This window comes from Lepisma saccharinum, chromosome 11, assembly GCF_977018435.1.
Source record: "Lepisma saccharinum chromosome 11, izLepSacc3.1, whole genome shotgun sequence".
Classification (NCBI taxonomy): Eukaryota; Metazoa; Arthropoda; class Insecta; order Zygentoma; family Lepismatidae; genus Lepisma; species Lepisma saccharinum.
The window spans coordinates 59,090,625-59,115,748 of NC_139239.1; the positions used below are offsets into that span (position 1 = coordinate 59,090,625).

The 25,124-nt window shown below is 35.7% G+C and overlaps 1 protein-coding gene across 2 annotated transcripts in view; it reads right to left on the minus strand.

The window, feature by feature from the left end:
• LOC145994845 (uncharacterized protein KIAA0825 homolog) overlaps window positions 1-25,124 on the minus strand; it is a 54,595-nt gene that overhangs the window by 20,381 nt on the left and 9,090 nt on the right. For both annotated transcript variants that reach the window (XM_083131222.1, XM_083131221.1), the window contains exons 5-7: window positions 21,396-21,596; window positions 19,499-20,166; window positions 17,829-17,946 (exon numbers count right to left, since the gene is read on the minus strand). In XM_083131222.1, the coding sequence (XP_082987348.1) occupies window positions 17,829-17,946; window positions 19,499-20,166; window positions 21,396-21,596 (987 nt within the window). The remainder of the gene's footprint in view (window positions 1-17,828; window positions 17,947-19,498; window positions 20,167-21,395; window positions 21,597-25,124) is intronic.

Sequence of the window (25,124 nt, forward strand, 5' to 3'; positions counted from 1 at the left end):
ATTTAGTACCAAGCAGGGATGGGAATTTGCTGCAACTGTCGAAAGACCTAAAATTTCACTTTTCTTGTTTTCACTGTTTAATTAAATTATAAGTAGTAATATTTGTATATAGACAAATAAATATTAGGTACACCCGGCCTCCAGGCCTCATAGCACATTTCATCAGGATTGTAAAGAAAGTTTAGCACCCAACCATTTCAAATGCAATAGCTCGCTGTACAATAAACAGCGCCCCGTCTTTCACCCACAGATGGTGTACACTGTATGACGTGATGACTCATCAAGTAAAATAAGGGACCTAAATTTAACTTTGGGCATCATTTATGCGATATTTACACGTCTCACTTGTCGAGAGTCGATCGATCTTGTACTAGCAGGATCACAGGGGATGGCGAGTTTATATTGGTCGAAGACCTATGCAATTTATTACTAGCATGTAAACATGCAATCATCGCACCTACTTAATTGTAGAACTTGCCACTTAGAAAACAATCTAGATTACCTTGCTTACAGAGTAAGACTTAAATTAGCTCTATGTCCGAAATTGCTTAGGAGAGAAGTTAGAATGTGCAATTAGTTACATTGCCCATGGCCTACGATCTAGCTGAAAGATTATGTACTGCACTTCTAGCTATTGGGAGGCACTGCACCATTCACAACTACTATATTTCAGTGTATTTTCAATTATATTTAATTGCACTAGTTCATGAGGCCTACTTCCCAATGGCCTCACATACCAATATTCATTGAAAAGAAGTGGCATTAATAAATTATGTTCCAACTGAAATGTACTGATTACGAACTTTTATATTAATTATATATTATCCCGCTTCCAGAGCGGGAATCAGGCATTCCCAGGAGGAGAATTGATGGGCTGTATACCTGTTTGCTTACCATAACGTAGAAACCTTCTACAAGAGAGAATACAGCACAATATAGCTTTGACATCTAAATCAAGAAGGAATATTGCACACTCAAATACCGGGCACGCTACAAACTCTACACGATCTTAAGGAGTGTTCTCTGCTATTCACTAGTGTTGTCCACGGGACAGGCTTTTAAAAATTCGAGACGAGACGAGATTGATCATGTGTCCCGAGACAAACGAATATTTTCGAGACGAGACGAGACAGGCCAAAGTCTCGTCTCGTGGGCAACACTGCTATTCACGCTTGTGTTCTATGCTATTCACGCTTATATCAATGAAGATGAAGGTTTTCATTTTTGTAAAAGGTATGATTGTGTTGTATGAAATGTTAGAAATTGAATATCTGCGGTAATATTTTTTAAAAAAAATTATTCTGTATCTCAGATAGATTTACCACAATAACCCTTAACCATATTGATGGAACTGAATGAGGCAATGGGTTGTCACGAAATCGTCAAGTCCTTAACGATAACGTATCGAGCTGAGATTGAGCACGTAAATTAATGCCATGCCAAAATTATATTCTAGCCCACATTATTCGATCTCATTTTATTTTTATTTTTGACTCACCCAATTGTATATTGTCCCATGGAAAAGTTACATTTTGACAAGTAAACTTCTAGCAAGTACCAAGGCATCCCGACAATAATGTTGATGATGTTGTTGCCTTGTAATCAAAGAGTCCTGGATTTCATTCCAGATTTAGGTATATTGCACAATGGTCCGGGTTCTCGGGTCCAATCCAGATTAGCCTAATTTTTAGTGGACTATGTGCTACTATGGAATTACAACATGAACGTGCTTAAGGGACAAGAAATAAACTAAACCAATCAATCTACATGAACGTGCTGTCTGCAACGTGGAAATCAAAATTATTTCTTATTTAAATGATTGAACTGAACTTGGTTTCGTGTTTATATTACTTTTTTACCCTATTGCTTAGGTTCATGATTTAAAATCTTTGCAGATTTCGTATGTCTCAAAAGTACGAGTACCACGTCGTGGAAGGCCCTGTTCTATTCCAATTGACAAGTTGAAGCCATTCTTTCTTGCAGAAAAGGAGGCTATTAATCTTGGGAATGGAAACATTGCTTCTAGAAGCGACAGTGTCTGGAAAAGGATAAGTGAAGCTGCGAAAGATGTGTACAGTACCACACCAGAGGCCTTACACACATATACCTACCAAAATCGATACGGTTTGCATGAACTTCTAGATATTTCAAAGGAAAGTATAGATCTTTCAGAACCCATTTTAGTGTATTCTTCGGAGGAGGAATCTGACACAGAATGGAATGATATACCTACAGACTCAGTACAGAAGAAATTAAGTGGGGTGCCTGACAGTGAGCAAGTTGGTGATTTAGGTCATTATGCAATGGAATTTAATATTGAGTTTAGTGCAGACGAGTGGCGGGAAATGGGACCAGAGGAAGTTGCTTACAACCGCAAAACACAAGGCAGAACTTCATCACGAACAATGCAAGTATTGAAGAGGAATGTTTGGACGCACAAGGTTCATGATCATTTTCATGCACAAACAAGGTGCCCATGCAGAATGGTTTATTCTGGGGGAAAAGTTTGTGCAGAAAATGATCGGCAATATGTCAAGATCACGGGAATCTGCAGATGGTGCGGTTCATTTCTTGAAGGTAACATTAATCACATTCCAAAGAATGGCAAAGTAATTATGGAATGTACTTTTAAAGGACAGTATCGCCAGCTCCATCCCAAACAAGACAAAAGACAATTAGCGGGAATAAGAGGAAAGGATGCAATCAAAAAACAATGTAAGGAACATAAGTCAGCTGTCTCCATTAGGTGTGAAGAAGCTGAAGCAGCAATGGAATTTGGTGAATCTGAACCCAGTCACATCCCAACATTAAATGCACTGAGGATTGCCAAGTGTTTGGGAAAGAAAAAAAGTAGGTTGCATGAAAATCCTATTTTGGCTTTATGTATTGCGAAGTACATGGAACCTTACAGTTCGTCATTGAAGGACGTGACATATGATAAGCTCATTGTTCATTACTGGTCCCATGAACAAGTGTGTGTTACACAGGCAATATTCAAAGCAACAGATATATCGCGGTTATGTATTGATGCTACTGGTAGTGTTGTTAAGAAACTTGAAAGAACAAAAGAAAGGATGTCCTCCAATATATTTCTATATGAAGCAACGGTGCCTTATCCTGAGGAACAGAAACAATATCCTGCCTGTAACATGATCAGTGAACGCCATGACACAGAGACTATCAGACATTGGCTATGTCGGTGGTTGATCGATTGTAAAATTGTACCCATGGAGGTAATAACGGATATGTCCAAGGCCCTGATGTCTGCCTGCGTGCAAACGTTTACAAACTTTCAGACCCTTGCTAGGTATTTAGATAAGTGTTCAGAGATCATGTCCATAGAACCTGATGAAAAACTACAAGGCCTTCCCACTTGCTTCATACGATCAGATGTGTCTCACGTAGTCAAACTCATGAGTCAATTCGGAAGTCTTCGTGGACAACTGAGAAGAACTCGACAACTTTATCTAAGATCTCTTGGACAAGTTATTCAATCCACAGACTTGAATGACATTGAAATGCTTTTAAGTCACATTTTCACCGTTGCAATGAGCGAGTCTGAGGGTGTTAACACTGTTACTGGAGAAAAAACGCATTGTGAAGTTAGCAAATTATATTTGCAACATCGAATTGCCAGGTTTGAAATAGATATTCCTGAACAATCTGAAACGGAAGTGTCTTTACCACCTGACCCACTATTTGAAAGTGAAATTCCAAATGCAGCGGGATTTCGCATCTGGGCAGAAAGGATTGCAGAGGAAGTTAAGAGAAATGTAAATGAAGATGGTAACATAGGAAATCAACAGTATTTGCCAGATATTGTAGCTGATATTTTGAACTTGTGCCACCTTATTCCTACATGGACAGCTGTCATGGTTCCACATTTCGGTTATGGTCAAAAGACAGCTTCCAGTGCCCATGTAGAAAGCAATTTCAATAATACAAAGAATAGAGTTTTCCAGAATGTCAAGTTGCCTGCCCGACTGGATGATTTTGTTCTTACACACATACAGTACATCAGCGGTTCAATGAAGTTGGCAGCCTTGTCATTTGCGTCACGGAAATTGGAACATGACTCCCAGAGTGTAATGCAGATCAGTAGCAAAACTGCGCTTTTTGTAGAAAGAAAATACCAAACTTCCAAACCTGATCACTGTGTTGATTCTAATATGAATTATTGCCATGATCCAGTACAGAGAAGGACGTCTGGAAAAGGAACAGAAATACACGACCATAAAAGAAAGGAAGCACAACCCCCAACAGAAGTGTCTAAGAGAGATGATAACCCAACCTTGTTGGAAGGTACAGTTTCCAATTCAGTTAATACTATTGACACAGACAAATTGGCAGAAAGTTGTGCTGTTGAAAACTGGAAAGGTCAAGGAGAGAAATTAAGACCGAGATCTTCATATTTAGAACATAGTACTGAACTTCTTCGAACTGACATGAGCACATCTAATAAATCAATGCCAATTGGGATTTTAAAAAATGGAAATAGATGTCATTTGCACCCAGTCAAACTTGGCAAAATGAAAGTAATGGTAAGGAATACATGTGGATTTGATTCCATTGTCCAGTTAGCTTGTGTTGCATATTGTGACAGCCAGAAATACTATGAAATTATTCTAAAGAATTCTGAATTAAATGATACTGCCTACATCGTGACACAGATGATGAAGTTTGGACCAACAGCAGCTACATATCGCCTTCGTGCGAAAGCATTACTAGAATTCATGAAAAACTACAAAACTTTGCCTGCAGGAATTACCTCATTGGACGCCCGATTACCAATATCGCAGATGATTCAACATGCTTGGAGTGGTATGGCTTCTGGTGAAGAAAAGCATTTATGTTCATCAGCAGTATGTCCCAGAAAAACTGTGTCTTTACCCATTGCTGTATCAAACATAAGTAGACCTTCCAGATTAGATAGTATTGAGGAACAAGTTGAGAGAGATTTGACAGGAAGCAGGACACACATGTGCCGTTCTGAGATAAGGGAACTTCATGATTTTTCAGACGATGATGCTTATGTAAATCTAGAGGAATCACAGTACCCTCTTTGTGCAGGATTGCGTACTATTAACAGAACTCCTTCACGGTACCATATTTTTGTAGAAGTTGTTGAAGAAAATTTTGAAAGAAATGTACAGCTTACCTGCAAATTATCTGAAATACCAAAGATTCTAACAATTCAAGGAATACAATATCATCTCAGAGGTGTAATTTGCTATACAGGTGCATGTTCAAAAGATAGTCTAGGTCATTTTACCGCCTGCTGCCTACGTCTCAATGATGAATGGGAAGTGTACGATGATTTGAGAGACAAAGTATACTCCATCAATCCTGAAAAGCAATACATCCTACATTCACTATTCTACACTGTGTAGATAAAATGCTACCCATTTTATGTATATGTTCTTTCCTCAACAATTTTCTGATATTTTCATGCGTAATCAGTTGAAAGAATTGTCGTGTTCTTCCTTATTTTTATATGTGCTATCTATTTGAGCTAATTACACAAACAAATTAGATAAATTTCACAAAACGTTATGGGTGTAAGTACATTATTTGTGTGTTCTCGTAAAAGATTCCACTCTTGGCCATAAATTTACAAATAAATGTGCGGTGCCTGTGTGTTTTATATTGTTCATAACTTTGCTCATGCATAAGGGTTGTTGAGTAGATAGCGGGGTCAATGTAATATTCTGAAGTGTTGAATACTCGGAATTCGTAGTAGTAATTACCTGTATTATGATTACAGTGTTTCTAATCTTTACTTTTTACCTGTATCTTATAGTATTCTAAAGTGCGTAGTGGCTGAGTTTTTGAAGGACATTTTTTACATAATATATACAATGTATGTGGGACATCTAAATGTTGTAATCGATAACACATACTGCTTTGGTATATAATGCAACAATAGGCCTATACAAAAATTAAGAAATCCTATCAAACACCGATATTACTAATTGCCTCTAGAGAGGTGAAATAAGCTTCATTTTGATTGTCTCAACATGTATGAATATGCATTTAATCTCTGTTTCAACGTGTAACACGTATTATAATCCATTTAAGATGTGATGTATTCAATCTTTCTCAAAACAAATATTCACAAGGGTAAATACAAGTTTCTTAGACAGCACAATATTTTTTTCTGAAATAAAAATAAATTTCATGGAGCTGAAACATTTTTACCCTTCCGTAGAACTGTCATTGCTTGGTATATATTTAAGCTGCAATATTAACTTTCAAAGCAATGGTACATAAATAGAATCTTACCAATGATATCCGATAGTGACCACAATAACAAAGCGCAAAGTTTAATGAAACATTCCATCAAAAAATGGATATATTTTTTTGTACTTGTTATTAATAATGTATTGTTATGGTACTAAAACATAATCATTTTAGGCTATAAGAAAATTCTATTTTTGATAATGTGTTAAGGTATTCTCCTAATAAATAGTTTTGGAAAAATAATCAAGTTGTTCATATTCCTGTTGCAGAGAGAGAGAGGGAGGGGAGAGAGAGAGAGAGAGAGAGAGAGAGAGAGAGAGAGAGAGAATTGTATAGAAAATATCTGTTTCCAACCGAAAAAAAACATTACTAAAACAAAACAAATTCCCATTTTTAGTCGTTTAGCATTTACTTCTAGTAGGTTATTTGACTTGTACAAAATTTTTGATTTGGTGCACAAAATTGTACAAATATAATACAAAATCCCTGCACTATTTATTTTAGAACTCTTGAAAGTGGTACTACAGCTTTTAATTGTAGTACCGCTTTTGATTTTGATTTTTCTCGGTTATTTGACTTGTACAAAATTTTTGATTTGGTGTACAAAATTGTAAGGAAAATACTACAAAATTCCTGCACTGTTTATTTTCGGGTTCTCAAAAATGTACTAAAGCATTTACTTGTAGTACCACTTTTATTTTGATTTTTCTCGGTTATTTGACTTGTACAAAATTTTTGATTTGGTGTACAAAATTGTTCAATAATAGTACAAGATTCCTGCACAGTTTATTTTCGGATTCTCGAAAATGTATTAAAGCATTTACTTGTAGTACCACTTTTGATTTTGATTTTTCTCGGTTATTTGACTTGTACAAAATTTTAGATTTGGTGTACACAATTGTACAAAAATAGTACAAAATTCCTGCACTGTTTATTTTGGAATTCTAGAAAGTGATACTACAGCATTTACTTGTTATACCACTTCTGATTTTGATTTTTCTCGGTTATTTGACTTGTACAAAAATTTTGATTTGGTGTAGAAAATTGTACAAAAATAGTACAAAATTTCTGCGCTGTTTATTTTGGAATTCTAGAAAGTGGTACTACAGCATTTACTTGTAGTACCACTTTTGATTTTGATTTATCTCGGTTATTTGACTTGTACAAAAAATTTTATTTGGTGTACAAAATTGTACAAAAATAGTACAAAATTCCTGCACTGATTATTTTCGGATTCTCGAGAATGTACTAAAGCATTTACTTGTAATACTACTTTTGATTTTGATTTTTCTCGGTTATTTGACTTGTACAAAATGTTTGATTTGGTGTACAAAATTGTACAAAAGTAGTACAAAATTACTGCACAGTTTATTTTCGGATTCTCGAAAACGTACTGAAGCATTTACTTGTAGTAACACTTTTGATTTCGATTTTTCTCGGTTATTTGACTTGTACAAAATTTTTGATTTGGTGTACAAAATTGTACAAAAATAGTACAAAATTCTTGCACTGTTTATTATCGGATTCTCTAAAATGTACTAAAGCATTTACTTGTAGTACCACTTTTGATTTTGATTTTTCTAGGTTATTTGACTTGTACAAAATTTTTGATTTGGTGTACAAAATTGTACAAATAAGTACAAAATTCGAGCACTGTTTATTTTCGGATTCTCTAAAATGTACTAAAGCATTTACTTGTAGTACCACTTTTGATTTTGATTTTTCTCGGTTATTTGACTTGTACAAAATTTTTGATTTGATGTATAAAATTGTACAAAAATAGTACAAAATTCCTGTACTGTTTATTTTGGAATTCTAGAAAGTGGTACTACAGCATTTACTTGTAGTACCAATTTTTGATTTTCATTTTTCTCGGTTATTTGACTTGTACAAAATTTTTGATTTGGTGTACAAAATTGTTCAAAAATAGTACAAAATTACTGCACTGTTTATTTTCGGATTCTCGAAAATGTACTAAAGCATTTACTTGTAGTACCACTTTTGATTTTGATTTTTCTCGGTTTTTTGACTTGTACAAAATTTTTGATTTGGTGTACAAAATTGTACAAAAATAGTACAAAATTCCTGCACTTTTTATTTTCGGATTCTCGAAAATGTACGAAAACATTTACTTGTAGTACCACTTTTGATTTTGATTTTTCTAGGTTATTTGACTTGTACAAAATTTTTGATTTGGTGTACAAAATTGTACAAAAATAGTACAAAATTCCTGCACTGTTTATTTTCGGATTCTCTAAAATGTACTAAAGCATTTACTTGTAGTACCACTTTTGATTTTGATTTTTCTCGGTTATTTGACTTGTACAAAATTTTTGATTTGATGTATAAAATTGTACAAAAATAGTACAAAATTCCTGCACTGTTTATTTTGGAATTCTAGAAAGTGGTACTACAGCATTTACTTGTAGTACCAATTTTTGATTTTCATTTTTCTCGGTTATTTGACTTGTACAAAATTTTTGATTTGGTGTACAAAATTGTACAAAAATAGTACAAAATTACTGCATTGTTTATTTTCGGATTCTCGAAAATGTACTAAAGCATTTACTTGTAGTACCACTTTTGATTTTGATTTTTCTCGGTTATTTGACTTGTACAAAATTTTTGATTTGGTGTACAAAATTGTACAAAAATAGTACAAAATTCCTGCACTTTTTATTTTCGGATTCTCGAAAATGTACGAAAACATTTACTTGTAGTACCACTTTTGATTTTGATTTTTCTCGGTTATTTGACTTGTACAAAATTTTTGATTTGGTGTACAAAATTGTACAAAAATAGTACAAAATTCCTGCACTGTTTATTTTCGGATTCTCGAAAATGTACTAAAGCATTTACTTGTAGTACCACTTTTGATTTTGATTTTTCTCGGTTATTTGACTTGTACAAAATTTTTGATTTGGTGTACAAAATTGTACAAAAATAGTACAAAATTCCTGCACTGTATATTTTGGAATTCTAGAAAGTGGTACTACAGCATTTACTTGTAGTACCAGTTTTGATTTTGATTTTTCTCGGTTATTTGACTTGTACAAAAATTTTATTTGATGTATAAAATTGTACAAAATTCCTGCACTGTTTATTTTGGAATTCTAGAAAGTGGTACTACAGCATTTACTTGTAGTACCACTTTTGATTTTGATTTTTCTCGGTTATTTGACTTGTACAAAATTCCTGCACTGTTTATTTTCGGATTCTCTAAAATGTACTAAAGCATTTACTTGTAGTACCACTTTTGATTTTGATTTTTCTCGGTTATTTGACTTGTACAAAATTTTTGATTTGGTGCATAAAATTGTACAAAAATAGTACAAAATTGTACAAAAATAGTACAAAATTCCTGCACTGTTTATTTTCGGATTCTCGAAAATGTACTAAAACATTTACTTGTAGTACCACTTTTGATTTTGATTTTTCTCGGTTATTTGACTTGTACAAAATTTTTGATTTGGTGTACAAAATTGTACAAAAATAGTACAAAATTCCTGCACTGTTTATTTTGGAATTCTAGAAAGTGGTACTACAGCATTTACTTGTAGTACCACTTTTGATTTTGATTTTTCTCGGTTATTTGACTTGTACAAAATTTTTGATTTGATGTATAAAATTGTACAAAAATAGTACAAAATTCCTGCACTGTTTATTTTGGAATTCTAGAAAGTGGTACTACAGCATTTACTTGTAGTACCACTTTTGATTTTGATTTTTCTTGGTTATTTGACTTGTACAAAATTTTTGATTTGGTGTACAAAATTGTACAAAAATAGTACAAAATTCCTGCACTGTTTATTTTCGGATTCTCGAAAATGTACTAAAGCATTTACTTGTAGTACCACTTTTGATTTTGATTTTTCTAGGTTATTTGACTTGTACAAAATTTTTGATTTGGTGTACAAAATTGTACAAAAATAGTACAAAATTCCTGCACTGTTTATTTTCGGATTCTCGAAAATGTACTAAAGCATTTACTTGTAGTACCACTTTTGATTTTGATTTTTCTCGGTTATTTGACTTGTACAAAATTTTTGATTTGGTGTACAAAATTGTAAGGAAAATACTACAAAATTCCTGCACTGTTTATTTTGGAATTCTCGAAAATGTACTAAAGCATTTACTTGTAGTACCACTTTTGATTTTGATTTTTCTCGGTTATTTGACTTGTACAAAATTTTTGATTTGGTGTACAAAATTGTACAAAAATAGTACAAAATTCCTGCACTGTTTATTTTCGGATTCTCTAAAATGTACTAAAGCATTTACTTGTAGTACCACTTTTGATTTTGATTTTTCTCGGTTATTTGACTTGTACAAAATTTTTGATTTGGTGCATAAAATTGTACAAAAATAGTACAAAATTCCTGCACTGTTTATTTTCGGATTCTCGAAAATGTACTAAAACATTTACTTGTAGTACCACTTTTGATTTTGATTTTTCTCGGTTATTTGACTTGTACAAAATTTTTGATTTGGTGTACAAAATTGTACAAAAATAGTACAAAATTCCTGCACTGTTTATTTTGGATTTCTAGAAAGTGGTACTACAGCATTTACTTGTAGTACCACTTTTGATTTTGATTTTTCTCGGTTATTTGACTTGTACAAAATTTTTGATTTGATGTATAAAATTGTACAAAAATAGTACAAAATTCCTGCACTGTTTATTTTGGAATTCTAGAAAGTGGTACTACAGCATTTACTTGTAGTACCACTTTTGATTTTGATTTTTCTTGGTTATTTGACTTGTACAAAATTTTTGATTTGGTGTACAAAATTGTACAAAAATAGTACAAAATTCCTGCACTGTTTATTTTCGGATTCTCGAAAATGTACTAAAGCATTTACTTGTAGTACCACTTTTGATTTTGATTTTTCTAGGTTATTTGACTTGTACAAAATTTTTGATTTGGTGTACAAAATTGTACAAAAATAGTACAAAATTCCTGCACTGTTTATTTTCGGATTCTCGAAAATGTACTAAAGCATTTACTTGTAGTACCACTTTTGATTTTGATTTTTCTAGGTTATTTGACTTGTACAAAATTTTTGATTTGGTGTACAAAATTGTAAGGAAAATACTACAAAATTCCTGCACTTTTATTTTGGAATTCTCGAAAATGTACTAAAGCATTTACTTGTAGTACCACTTTTGATTTTGATTTTTCTCGGTTATTTGACTTGTACAAAATTTTTGATTTGGTGTACAAAATTGTACAAAAATAGTACAAAATTCCTGTACTGTTTATTTTCGGATTCTCTAGAATGTACTAAAGCATTTACATGTAGTACCACTTTTGATTTTGATTTTTCTCGGTTATTTGACTTGTACAAAATTTTTGATTTGGTGTACAAAATTGTACAAAAATAGTACAAAATTACTGCACAGTTTATATTCGGTTTCTCTAAAATGTACTAAAGCATTTACTTGTAGTACCACTTTTGATTTTGATTTTTCTCGGTTATTTGACTTGTACAAAATTTTTGATTTGGTGTACAAAATTGTACAAAAATAGTACAAAATTCCTGCACTGTTTATTTTGGAATTCTAGAAAGTGGTACTACATCATTTACTTGTAGTACCACTTTTGATTTTGATTTTTCTCGGTTATTTGATTTGTACAAATTTTTTGATTTGGTGTACAAAATTGTACAAAAATAGTACAAAATTCCTATAATGTTTTTTTGTGATTTAATGAATGTGGTACTACAAGTAAATAGAGCTGTTTTTAAGATGCAGCTGGCGCCAGTGTTTTGTCTAGCGTCTGCTAAGCTCTTGCTTGCAGATAACAGCGATGACTCATCCAGCGGGAAGGAAAAAGTTATTGTTTTGAATCTTGCAAAGCTGTTTTGATTTGACGATAACGAAATTCGATCTCCAGAAAGCAAAACAAGAGTTAAAATAACATCATGTTCTGCGCCTTCTGATAAGCACAACTGTAAATTTAATTTACCTTTCTTCAGAACCATTCATGTGGAAGGAAAAAAAAAAAGTGTGTTCAATGTAGGAATGGTCGCTGAGACTGATTAAAAATACATTATTCAAGGGGAAAACGTTTGGAGGGGTGGGTGTTTGACATCGAGAATACTCCTAAATCCAACATTAAATCGTCGATTAACGTGAGAGTAAATAACGATCTACCATTTTGATATGTGAAAATGCGCAGTTTCATAAAGCTTGTTTTCAGTTCATTTTATGCTGATGGGCTAATCGGGACTAAATATACAGTTTAAAGTGAAATTCAATTCCAAACCCGAATGATTATCAACTGCCACGTTGTTTAATGACCTGTCCTACAATACGCTTTGGGTGAAAATAGATCGCAAGTTGCGCATTTCCTTTTTCACGCTGGATTACAAGGAAGGAGTTTGGACTGCTCCCTTGAATGGGGAAGGAGGGTGAATGAAGTTGGTTGAAGCAAAGAAAAGTGACTTTTTTTTTACGATGTATTTTACACAGCCGAACCAGAATGAAAATTACAGCCCTGCCTTTATTTTTGTTGTCTGGTACCTAGAGAGGTTGTGTTGTTTCTCCCGAGAGATCTAATCTTACCAGTTAATCTTGTAACAGACAATGCTCCAGTAAACCCGTATAAAATCCAACATTCATTCTGCCCGATTATCTCCCGACTTTTGCTGGCACCAGTCTGACTGGTGTCAAGATTCTTCGAGTTTCGCTTGCAATAAGCGAGAGATTGTTTTCCTTTCCATTGGTCTCAGTGCAAACGGGTTTCTCATGAACTAGAATTGTAAGAATTTCCTGGAAAAACAAATACTGTGCACAATTGAAACAAAGTAACATTATTTTAAATTCTCTTTTGTGAAAACTTTTTCATGTTCTATTTTCCTTCTCACAACACGCATCCTGTGCATAACAGGTTGTATAACTACCAGGATAAATGGTGTTACCATCTCCTAGGTATCTTTGTGTCCGTTTGAGCTCCCTTTAAGCTGAAAATTGGTGCAAATTCCAATAACGACCCCTTCGAAATAACGACCCTTTTCCCGGGAACTGAAAGGTCGTTGAATCGAGAGTTGACTGTATTAAACTATTTATGGATTCCAATCAAGTACTTTATTATGTAGACATCATTGTATTCATCATGTGCTGTTACAAATGTAACTAGTATCTGGGTTTAGCAACCTGTAGACAGTGGCAGCGATTAGGGGGCGAGGGGAACAGTTGACCCCCCTCCACACTTTTCGCCACTTTTGCCCCTGCACTATGCTAAACCTTATCTATAAAGGCAAATATACTGTCTTTGCCCCCTAGTTTTGGTACCTTGCCCCCCAGTTTTGGAACCCAATTGTTGCCACTGCCTGTAGATGATAATGATACAAGACAATATGGTTACCCCTTTTCAAGAAATTGAATAGCAATTTAAATCTAGCACAAGGTGGTACAGAATTCTGAAGAACTAGGTAAAGTAGTGGATCAGGTCAGATTCACACCAGAGCCAAAAAGAAATAAAGAATAGTTCATGTGAAGATGAAATTATCACTATAATTAGAACAAACAAGAGACATACATAATATCCATTTAACATTCTATGCTACCATAACACCATCACTAAAATTTATAGATGAATTAGTGCAATGCACTTCAGTCTAGATGTGCAATCAATTTTAACTGTAGTAGACTTCCGTGACAGAGTAGTTATCACAGTGTGCTATGATGCCAGGGGTCCCAGATTCAAACCCTGGCCTGTGCATGGGTGTTCTTAGTTGTGTCCCTTCATCAATTTCATCCTCATCTTCGTGATTAGTCAAAAATAAAGGAAAAAGATGTAAAAAAAATAAAGAAATAATTAAAAAATTAACTGAACAAAAATATTACTTGCCTTTTACCATAAGATTTAAGAGTTGACCGTGAATTTATTTACCCATACTAGCAAATAGTTACAATTTCCAAGTATTGGTAATGGTGTCAGTGGAAATTGGTCAGGGTAAGAGTATTGGCTCAGCCCTATTTAGAAAACTCACTTTTGGTGTGAGCAGTCCTGGGTTTAATCCCTGATGGGAGCTCTAAAAAATTTGGTGTTGATCTACGTATTGTGCAGACAACTTGTGTGCTACACTCCGTACCAGCAGTGGCGTGCGGTGCTAAATCAGGCAGGGGAACAGGTGACCTGCATTGCCCCCCCCCCCACCTCCCATGCCTGTCGTAATATAATGCAGTAGACAAATTAAAATTCAACCCTTACTGAAATGAACTAAATAAATATACGATACATATGTTACAAATTGTCAGAAGTGACATACATGAAGAACGTTAAAATTATGACAATAACATTGTTAAAGCAAATATGATATAATGTAAAGAAAACATTAAAAACAAAATTGTTGATGCACAAAAAAGAAAAAAAATAATGAAAGCAATTTATGAGTGATCAGAGGAAATAAATGTTTGGTCGAATCCTGTTTCATCTCTCTATTTGTATATTACGTTGACATTTTTATGTAGAGTTGAGTATTCTTGTAATTCAAATGTCCTCAATGAAATAATTACATTCAGATGGACGAGTTTTTTCATGACGTCTGCTAGATTTGTAGAAATTGTGATAAAACCCGAACTGTTCCAAACCCCCTTCTCAGGAACAAACAAGGACAACAATAATTTGCAGCTGGAAGAGTATCCAGTTAATCATTTTACAGAGTTGTAGTAACTTCAGGCACGTATCGAAGGGGGGGGGGGCTTAGGGGGCTCGAGCCCCTCCCGAATGTATTCGGTTTACACTAGATAAGATTAGATGTTTTGTTTCTTGTGGTGTGAAATAAAATAATCTGACGTTAATTTAAGGAGAAATAATTATCGAGGCAAGACGGAGAATGTTCTACGTATAACCCTATTATTGTAAATAGCAGGTATTCAAGGTGGGCATCAGGGGCTCGAGCCCCCCCCCCTCCTTTCAGGATATTTTTCTGTTTACACTAGATAAAATTACGTAGGTTTTTGGCTTCTTGAATAATGTGATGATAATTCGAGATAAATAATTATCGAGACAAGACGGAGGATATTCTATAACCCTGTTATTGTTAATAGCACGTATCCAAGGTGGGATCAGGTGGCTCGAGGGACCCCCTCCCCACCAACCAGGATTAGGTTTTTGTCTTCTTGAATGATGTGACGATAATTTAAGGAGAGAAATACTTATCAAGGCAAGACGGAGAATGTTCTATAATCCTGTTTTTGATAATATTGCACGTAAATTTTTCTTGCTCTTTCGGTGTTGTCGCAGCGAACTTGAACACTATGTAGAGACTTGTTAGCATTTGGAAGCTGCACAACAAAGGTAGCGCCACACGTAGGGCGATTCGTTGTAATTTTTAATCTATGGAAGGCGCGACAGGGAACGTTATTGAATAAGAGAAGGAGTCGAACTACTGGCAATATTAACGAATAGTTTTTATATACCCTCATTATATAGAATATAATGAAGGTATAAATACGCGGCTTCAATTTCGCGGTTGATCTGTACAACAGAATCTGTTAATTAGACTTCAGAGGTAACTGTGGCAATTCATGCAGTCGATTAGTGATCAGTCAGTGTCCATTGGTTGCTTTATAAGATCTAGTGATTCGAAAATGAAAAGGACTAAATACCATAAAGTAACAAAGTCTACTACTAGTTCTAGTTCGGGTCCAAAGCTGAAGACATTGACGACAGCGGACACTCTGAGCATAAGAGCTGCAAACATAACATGGGAGGACAAGACACATTAGTGGTGTTCAGGCTCAAATCAGAGTGAAATATTCGAGAACTGTCAGCATCCAGTTTGCAGCCCATAGTTTGAATTTCGTGTTGTCGAGTGGATTGTGCATCCCGTGCATGTGTAACAGCTTCGTAAAAACACTTCTGATACATCGATGTTTTGATGCCTGGAAATGAACAAACACACATACTGAGATGGTTCCGTTACAGCATGGAAACAGAGGAGTTGATAGGTAGAAAGTGTTCCAATTTCACGTTCTGATGAAATGACAGCTTTAAACAGTGGCAACGATTTAGGGGATAGTTGCTCCCCATTTTTTGCCTGCACTATCACACTATGGCCTCTTAATGCTAAGCCTTGTCTACCCCCCGTTTTGGCACCCAATTGTCACCACTGGCCTTAAACATACAATTGTGAGGTTTTATCTATAGCCCTTTAAAAAATTGTGTTCATCCCCCCCCAAAAGGAATTCCTGGATACGCGCCTGAGTAACTTGTTTGAAAATGCCTTGTGTATGATTTCGTTTTAGTCTTTAATCCAGTTAGGATAAGTATTGGTTTGATGTCTTTTCTGTAAAGTTCAATGAACTAAAAGCTTTCGCCTTCGTCTTCAGCCGGTCGATCATACAACATTCGCAACCCTACGCTCGCAACATTCGCTTTCTTGTCCTGCCGCTGCGTGCGTCTTGGGCCTTGGCTTGGGGCTGGTGGAACAGATGGATGCGAGCTGTTCCCTCGGAAGCTATTTCGAAGCGTTTAGCCAAAGCATTTAGCAGACGCTAAGACTATAGAACATTTTTCCAGTTCGTTATGAATGACAGACGCAATTTTGCAATGAAATTAGGAAAATATGGACTTACTACACTCAAAACTATCACTACAACGCAATTAAACTTTAGCACATAGCAAGAATTCGAAGGAAAAGGAATTCGCTAAGTCTCTCGCAGGGAACAGCTAGAGAGTTCAGCTTCCGTGGTGAGGATCGTTTACCTTCGCGCGTGGTCGGAAATACTCGGCATCAGGCCGTAGAGGGATGAACGACGAGGGTAGGTGAAGTAAACAAACGCCCGGTCACGGTGAATGTTTTTCTTCGGCGTTACTTTTGGAAATGTTGATTTCGGGAGAAACAAGTGTTCTTATTATGTTAATATAGATAATTTAAATAGCTTCAATGGGCGATAAGTAGGAGGGAACAGCCTGTTCCCTCTGTTCCATGGAGGGACCGCCACTGCGTACCAGCTAACTGTAGACCAGGCGAACGAGAACAAGTCTCTGCACAAGTAGTGACGCGAGATGGCTCCACCAATGAACATTGACAGAAACTGGATTGTGTAATGGGCGACGGGAGTTACCTGATTTCCCTGTAAGCAATGCAAACTTTTGAAAAGGATAATACCGAATGCACATGACAAACGGGCCATATTTTTGTCTCCAGGTTCGTACGATTGGTTTAAGAATTTCTTAGGCAAATATTAGGGATAAAACTGCAAGAGCAAATTTTGACAAGCTGTGCATTTATCGTACGGACTAAGGTCTGAGCCGTACATGTCATGAAATTTCCGTACATGTACGGTCAGGACCCTACGGTTGACTGCACTTTCACCACTCGATTTTCCTCCTCCTCCTCTGCCGATATGCGCAGCTCTGCTCTACAGTTAGCTGGGACAGGGTATAGTTGAAAGTGATAGTAGAAGACTCCAGTCTAGAGAGCCAGAAAACTATGTGATTTGACTTGTCCAATGAAGAGCTGCTTGGCCTTGCCCCTAGAAGGGCTGTTGCATGGTACAATATCAAAGAACATCTTTTAACTGTGATGTAGGAAGGTAAGTTTGATTCACATGAAAAATGTCTCATACTAACCTTAAGAGCTTGCTGACCCAACTGTGAAAGCAAAAGATTGCTAGCAAGAACTTCGGCCATGTGAGGGATGTCTTCTACAACACTGCTTCCTCCAATGTCTTCTTGATCCTCTTGGATACTGTAATAATTTAGGTGTAAAAATATGGTACACATTCATTTGAATAATTGAAAGTCATTGTGACTGAAATGTGAAGATACATCCCAATATTGGTGATATTTTTGCCAAGTACTGCCAATACTGGCACATCACAAATTTAAAATTACCCAGAAATGTTAAATTTATATTACTTTGCAAATTTACCATGCAAATAAAATTACTTTGTTCAAGCATTCTGACATGCATCTTTAAGACACTTTCATTATCAAGATATGAGGGGGAAACCATCTAAAAGTCAACACTGATAAAATTAGTCAAAATTGATAGATAACCAAAATAATTCTGAGCGTGTTTATAACACAAGATAGGGCAGATTGCTATTGTACTGCTAAAATCCATCAAAAATACACTGAATTAACTATTAGAAGAGGTCACTGCCACACAGAGGATCAATATTAACTTATTGGAAAATTAATGAAAATTTGAGACCTAACCAGCAGGGACCAAGCAGAATTGTGATCATTGGTGAAGCATTGGTACGAATGCCAAGCACAGGTTCTATATTAGTTAGGTCTCAAATTGTCATGTTCCAGAAAGATGAATAGGCAAAATTAGCAGCTATTTTATCAATATAGTGGTATAGTGGTTAAATACATTCAATATAGTGGCATAGTAGTTAAATACAAACTGATCTATTAGCACTGATAGACATCAGTACTGATACCCTAGTGACAGTATCTACTCAATAAATACAAATTAACTCATTTTCCCATTTCTTTTTGCCTTTTGTGGTAATTAATTATGCCACCTTTCATGCATGACTTTGGTGATTATTGTTTTACTACATGTGGAATGGCTCCTCATTTGCCTACTGGCAGATTTGATTATGCTAAGCCATGACTTCTTCCTGCTGCTTGTGCTCTACTTGCTGCGAACACTGCAGTTTAATCTCTCTCTCTCTCTCTCTTTTTTTTCTTCTTGTTCTGTGGGTGGGTTCAATGGTGCTGTATGCTCAGGTTCTTCATTTTGGTCTGATCTTTGTGTTGGAGCTTGAAGGAGGGTGGTGAAAAGAACTATGTTACCCCACAACAATGGTGGGAGATAGATACATCATCTAGTGAAGCAATCTGCCAAAAAGGAACAAAAATCATTTCATCTGTGCTAAACTAGTAAATATCTGACAAAGTGAGGAGAAAGGTTGCAAATCAATCATGGTAAGGGAAAAATAAGTGAATTAATTTGTAGAGATTATCTTCTTCTTTGTATCCAACATGTCAACTTGCTTAATTACAAATATATCTATTCAAATCTATTTATGTTTATCTCTGCCTTTAACTCCACTGTCTAATGTGTCATTTTCTTACATATATATCTTTGCTTTGAACAGCACACTATGATGCCAGGGGTCCTGGGTTCGAAGCCTGGCCTGGGCATGGGTGTTCTTACAATTTCATATCGTCACTCATCCTCAACTTCATGATTAGCCAAAAGTGTCAGAAAAGCAAAGTAAAATAAACCAAATCAAAAACAACAACATTTTTGCAGGTAAGGGCCTAATAAACTAAAAACTTACAAATTTTTCACACTCTGGACAATTTCTTCCAGCTTTGCCTCATAAATGTCTTCATCGAAATTGCAAAGTTTCTCTCCGAGAGCTGTTGCTTCATCTCCCCTTTCTATGAGCCGGGAATACAAGGCCGTGAACAGCAGCTGAAGCACCACTGACCCTCCAAGAGGATGAACATCTGCAGGTATAGTGTCCTCCAAGAGTTCACCAGCTCTGTACAAAGAAGGGGGAAAACATCCAGCCAGATCCTTTAAGCATCCCAACAAAATTGGAAGCGTCTGGTCCGGCAACACTCCTTCCTGTAACGCAGCATCTATTGCTGGTGCCAGATGCGCTCCAGCCATTTGAATCAGAGCTTCTAACCAAGGCGGTCGCTGTTGATTCCAAAGCTGCCGTCTGTCCATGCAGCCCCAGTCGGTCACGTTTTCCAGCAATGGAAGCAAGGTGGTCTCCAAGTCCTTAGGGCCTCCAACGCTGGTGACTATATGGACTATTGCTGCTACCGTTAGATTGTGGGGCAGTGCTATCTTTTCAAGAGAGCACCCAGCACCACCTGAGCATAGGAACCCATCACATCGATCGCCTTTGCAATTCTCCCAGCTACATTCAGACTCTGTGTGCATGAGATGTCGCAAAATTACTGATGCCACCAGACACTTCCGCATAAGAAGAACCTGAAAGGAAAAAGAAAATATGTCACCTCTTCTGGACTTCAAGAAGGAAACAGGGTTTTTATTTTCCTCCCAATCTCGTCTAAGCACAAAGTGACAGGTGTCCATCACTTACTAATTCCTCTAAGGTACATCCGCACAGAGTCAGCTGGTAGCTTATTTCCTTTAATTCTACACATAAACTTAAGCAATTTCCTCCCTTCCACATCTTGGAACATGTGGAGAAGGAATGGTTGAGGGTGTCTGGTATTTTCGAGGAAAAAGTTTCATCAATGTCCTCAAGAGTATTTTTCCAACATTCACACCAGTTTTATTTTCAGCAACTTGGACTGGTACCAATACCAATTTTAATGAACCACAAGAAACTAAGTATTGAAATAATTCTGAAGCCACTAAACATTTGAATATTTACATCATGCATCATAATTCTACATTGCCTGTGGGAGAAAATGTATAAAACAATATACATTTAAGGAAAATTACTGAAACGAGTCTAGAATAATGTAAAAATATTCACTGATATTATTCAACATAAATACTATGCCAATATATAATTATTTTCTTGTAGTTTACGGTTATTACAAGCATAAGAAAACAGTTTTTCTTTGTGACGTTTCAGGAGAACACACGCTCCCTTCATCAGACATTTATTTTCATTTTAACTCATTTGAATATTTACATCATGCTTGTAATAACCGTAAACTACAAGAAAATAATTCTATAATGCAAGCAATGCGTACATACAAGAAAAACCAATATATAATTGCTTGAATTATTTACGGAAAGTACAAAAAGTAATTTTACACATTCTCACTGTCCAGGGCAGAAATTTTAACCAAATATTGGTACACTTTATGATTTCAACTGACTTTTTAATATGATTACCTTTGAAATGCAAGAATAATAAACTCATTCTGTTCAGATCCCAAGTCTACATGTCCTATATGATGATTACTATTGCATTAACATTTTGCTTTACTAAAATGAATGAAACACAATTAGTTGGTATGCCCAATATTTCCTCCACATTATATGCACAGCTTAGCCTTGTACAAATGCACAAACTGCAAAACACTAATGAAATTTTAAAAATTGGATAATAGAAGTAAACCAAGATTAGAATTACACAGAAACAGTAGAAAAGTTACTGAATGAAAAGCCTACATCTCACATATATTTTCACAACTTTTATCTTGTGTATATTATTTACAAAAATTAAAAACTTACAATACCTTCAGTACTAGAGGCCAACAAGCCTCGGGTTGTGCCACCAAGACAATGAGCTCCACAGCTATAGCAGATGCATCAGGCAGGAGGGCATCAGTCTGAAAACCTTTGGGGAAAAGCACAGGGGAGACCAGAACAAACCAAGGACTGGGGGAGCATTCTTCATTTCCAAATATGGGAACTGTATTGATGCCCTTTCGGAAGGTCTGAAATTAACCAGAAAATTTCTTAAATATTCATTTTTAAAAAAAATTAAAAATTTATGTCAGTGAATCAAAGCATTAAAAGTTTGGCATCAGAAGTATTTTGTGTACATATAGAGATTTAGTGAAATTTCAATCTGTAGCTGCACGTGAAATTCAAATAAAGTAAGATAGTACCATGAAAGATTTGCATAAAATACACACAAGGAACTTCTACAACTTGGCATTCCAATGTGTTTATTTTGATCATTCATTATTTAAAAAATTAATTAAAATGCATTTGAAAATACATACAAAATTTTAATCACAAATGTGCATCTATATGTATATTAAAACCTTAAAGTACAGCCGGTGGCTACTATGATGGGTAGTGCCAACATGATCAAGAAATCAAAAAACACCTCTGTAATGCTCCTTCCTTGTGGTTGCGCCACTGGTCAAGATATTTAACTTTTAATTTATCCTTGTTTGGTAATGTGGAAAACAGTGTGTGTGTGTGATAAGAAATAACACAATAATCCGATTCATCTTCACTCACTATTCTATCTTTGGTACACTACAGGACACTTCCTTAAAAACACAACAATTACAAGAGGAAGGGAAAAATAAATCCTCTCAACTTCTCCTCCCCAATGCACATGTATTTCATCTGGATGTCAAAAATATCCTAAACATTTTTTGTAAAGAAATTGTCAAAATGTCAAAGGAAACTCGCATCACCATAGGATTTTTTAAAAATTTTTATAAAATATAAAAGTCTGGATGGCCCTTTAGATGTACCTAACTTATATCTAAATGTTTATTTAACATTCGATAAATACTATGTTCGATTTTCCAAAAGTAGGCAGAAAAGTAGATAGTACCTTTCTCACAAATTACTTTCAAACGGGTCTTACAAATCAGTCATATTTAGTGACATCTCTCTGAAGGTGGCAACTACGTCCCTCGTTGTGCCAACAAAAACAGGTTCGGCTGGTGTCTTATGACCAGCATGGCTAACCCGCTGCCATCTTGTTCCCCGCTGAGACTTCTTCAACCCTCTGCACATGTGTCAACTTGGTTAGGCCAGCTCTTGGTTGGTTCGGACTGTTGCCTCATGAGGATATGAAACAGCTGGCGATGCCGCGTGGAGGTTGGCACGAGGGACATAGTTGCTATCATCAGAGAAAAGTCGCTACGTCATCAGCTAGATGGATTATTTGCAGACTATTTTGTTGTGCTTGAATATGCAAATAACTAAGTTAAACTGCACTTCCTATTAAAAACAATCAAGTTTATCAAACATTGATCAAAATAACTTAACAAAAATACATAACATCTACCATCAAGAGGCTTGTTGAGAAACAATGTGAAATTATTTTTTCATTCTCAAATCCTGCACAAAACAATGCTTCATTTTCCCCTGACTTTTACAGTATCAGGTCAGAGGGGAAAACCCTTAATAAACAATATTGAATACAGTGAAGCATCTACTATATGTTCTGCAGGGTATGGTTACAGAACTTAAAATGTAAATACCATATCTATGCCGACGATTTTCAGTTATATTTCTCTTTCCCCCCGCAAGAAATACTGCATGCAATAGAAATTGTGAACAATGACCTTAAACAAATAAGTACTTGGTCTGCACACCATGGCTTACATCTAAACCCGACTAAAACCCAGTGTATTCTTGTAGGTTCCCCTAGAATTTTGAGCAAAATAGATAAATCTAGCCTCCCTAGACTCAACATAAATGACATTCATCTGCCCTTCTCCACTACTGTTAAGAATCTGGGTGTGATACTCAACCAACATCTCACCTGGGCAGAGCAAGTTAACTCTGTATCTAGAAGAGCTTTCGGTGCATTGCATTCACTCTATCGGCTCAAAAACTTCCTCCCTGAACGCATAAAAATTAAGCTGGTCCAGTCTCTTGTATTTCCCATTGTTGACTATGTCGACATTGCTTTCTTGGATGTCAATCACGAGCAAGCTAAACGACTGCAGCGAATTCAAAATGCCTGCATTCGTTTCGTTTTCGACCTAAAATATTCAGACCATTTGACATCGTACTTTGCGAAGGTCGAGTGGCTTAAATTAAGCGATAAACGTAATTTTCATAAGTTAATTTTACTGTACAAAATCCTTCAAATAAAAGACCCGCAATATCTCTATAACCGATTTCAACATCTTTCCGACTTTCACAGCCACAACACCAGATCGCGCGAAAGGTCTCTGCTGTCCATTCCACTCCACAAATCCAACTTTTATGCAAATTCTTTTACTGTTACCTCAGCAGGCCTTTGGAACAAGTTGCCACCTGAAATTCATGTCTCTTCCTCAATTGTGACGTTCAAAAAATTGTTAAAGTTACACATATTATACAATGAAAATTAAATGTTTGATTTCCCTATTAATATGGCGGGTGCAGAGAATGATAGAAGGACGTAAGGCACTAAAATGAATTAGAGTAATAGTTAAGATGAATTATCATCAAAGTATACCGTATTGGACTGTGTTTTAAGTATGTGTAATATTGGACTGTGCTTAAGTAAGTGTAGTGTTATGTATTTGCTTGTACGTGTGTAAGGGCAAAGATATGTATGTGTGTGTGTGAGTGTGTGTGTCCGTATCTATAGGTTAGATTACCTTTCTTATATGTAATTTCTCTTTGTATTTTTTATTTCTCTGTAATTTTTTATATATTTTTTTTCTTCCTTTTTTTTTCAAAATTTTAATTATTTCATATTCAATTTTTTTGTAAACATGGTCAAGTGGAAGAAAAGGCTCCACAGCCTTAACTTCGCCATGTAAAAGAAGACGAAATAAATAAATAAATAAATAAATAAATAAAATGTAGGAAAATGTAAAATCTGCCACTGTATTAATACAAAAGGTATACGAGGTGTGACACAAAAAAAACGGGATTGATTGCATAAGTGAAAAACAAAAAGGAGTTGGCAACAACAGTTTTGGTGACGTCATGCGACACCCCTAGTCTATCTGTGCTGCAAGTTTGGACTCACCCGGTCTCGCCAGTTGGGAGTATTGCATCATTGAGTGTACACCTGCAACTGTGTTCTGCCGAAAAAATGTCTAGTGTGAAAAGTGAACAAAGAATCAACATCAAATTCCTTGTGAAACTTAAGAAATCGGCAACAGAAACATTCCAAATGTTAAGTGAGGCTTATGGGGATGATACTTGCGATGAGACATGGATTTTTTACCTATGACCCTGAAAGTAAACGCCAGTCTATGCAGTGGAAGTGTCCAGAATCCCCAAGACCCAAAAAAGCTCACATGTCATGATGGATGGATTTTGCATCAAGACAATGCACCCGCTCACAAGGTGCTGTCAAGCAGTTTCTGACCAGCAAAAACATTACTGTGATGGAGCATCCTCCTTATTCCCCAGACTTAGCCCCATGTGACTTTTTTTTTTATTTCCTAGGGTTAAATCTGGCATTAAGGGAACCCATTTTTCCTCAGTTGAAGACGTTAAGGCAAAAACAGAAAAGCTCCTGAAGGACCTTACTGAAACTGACTTTC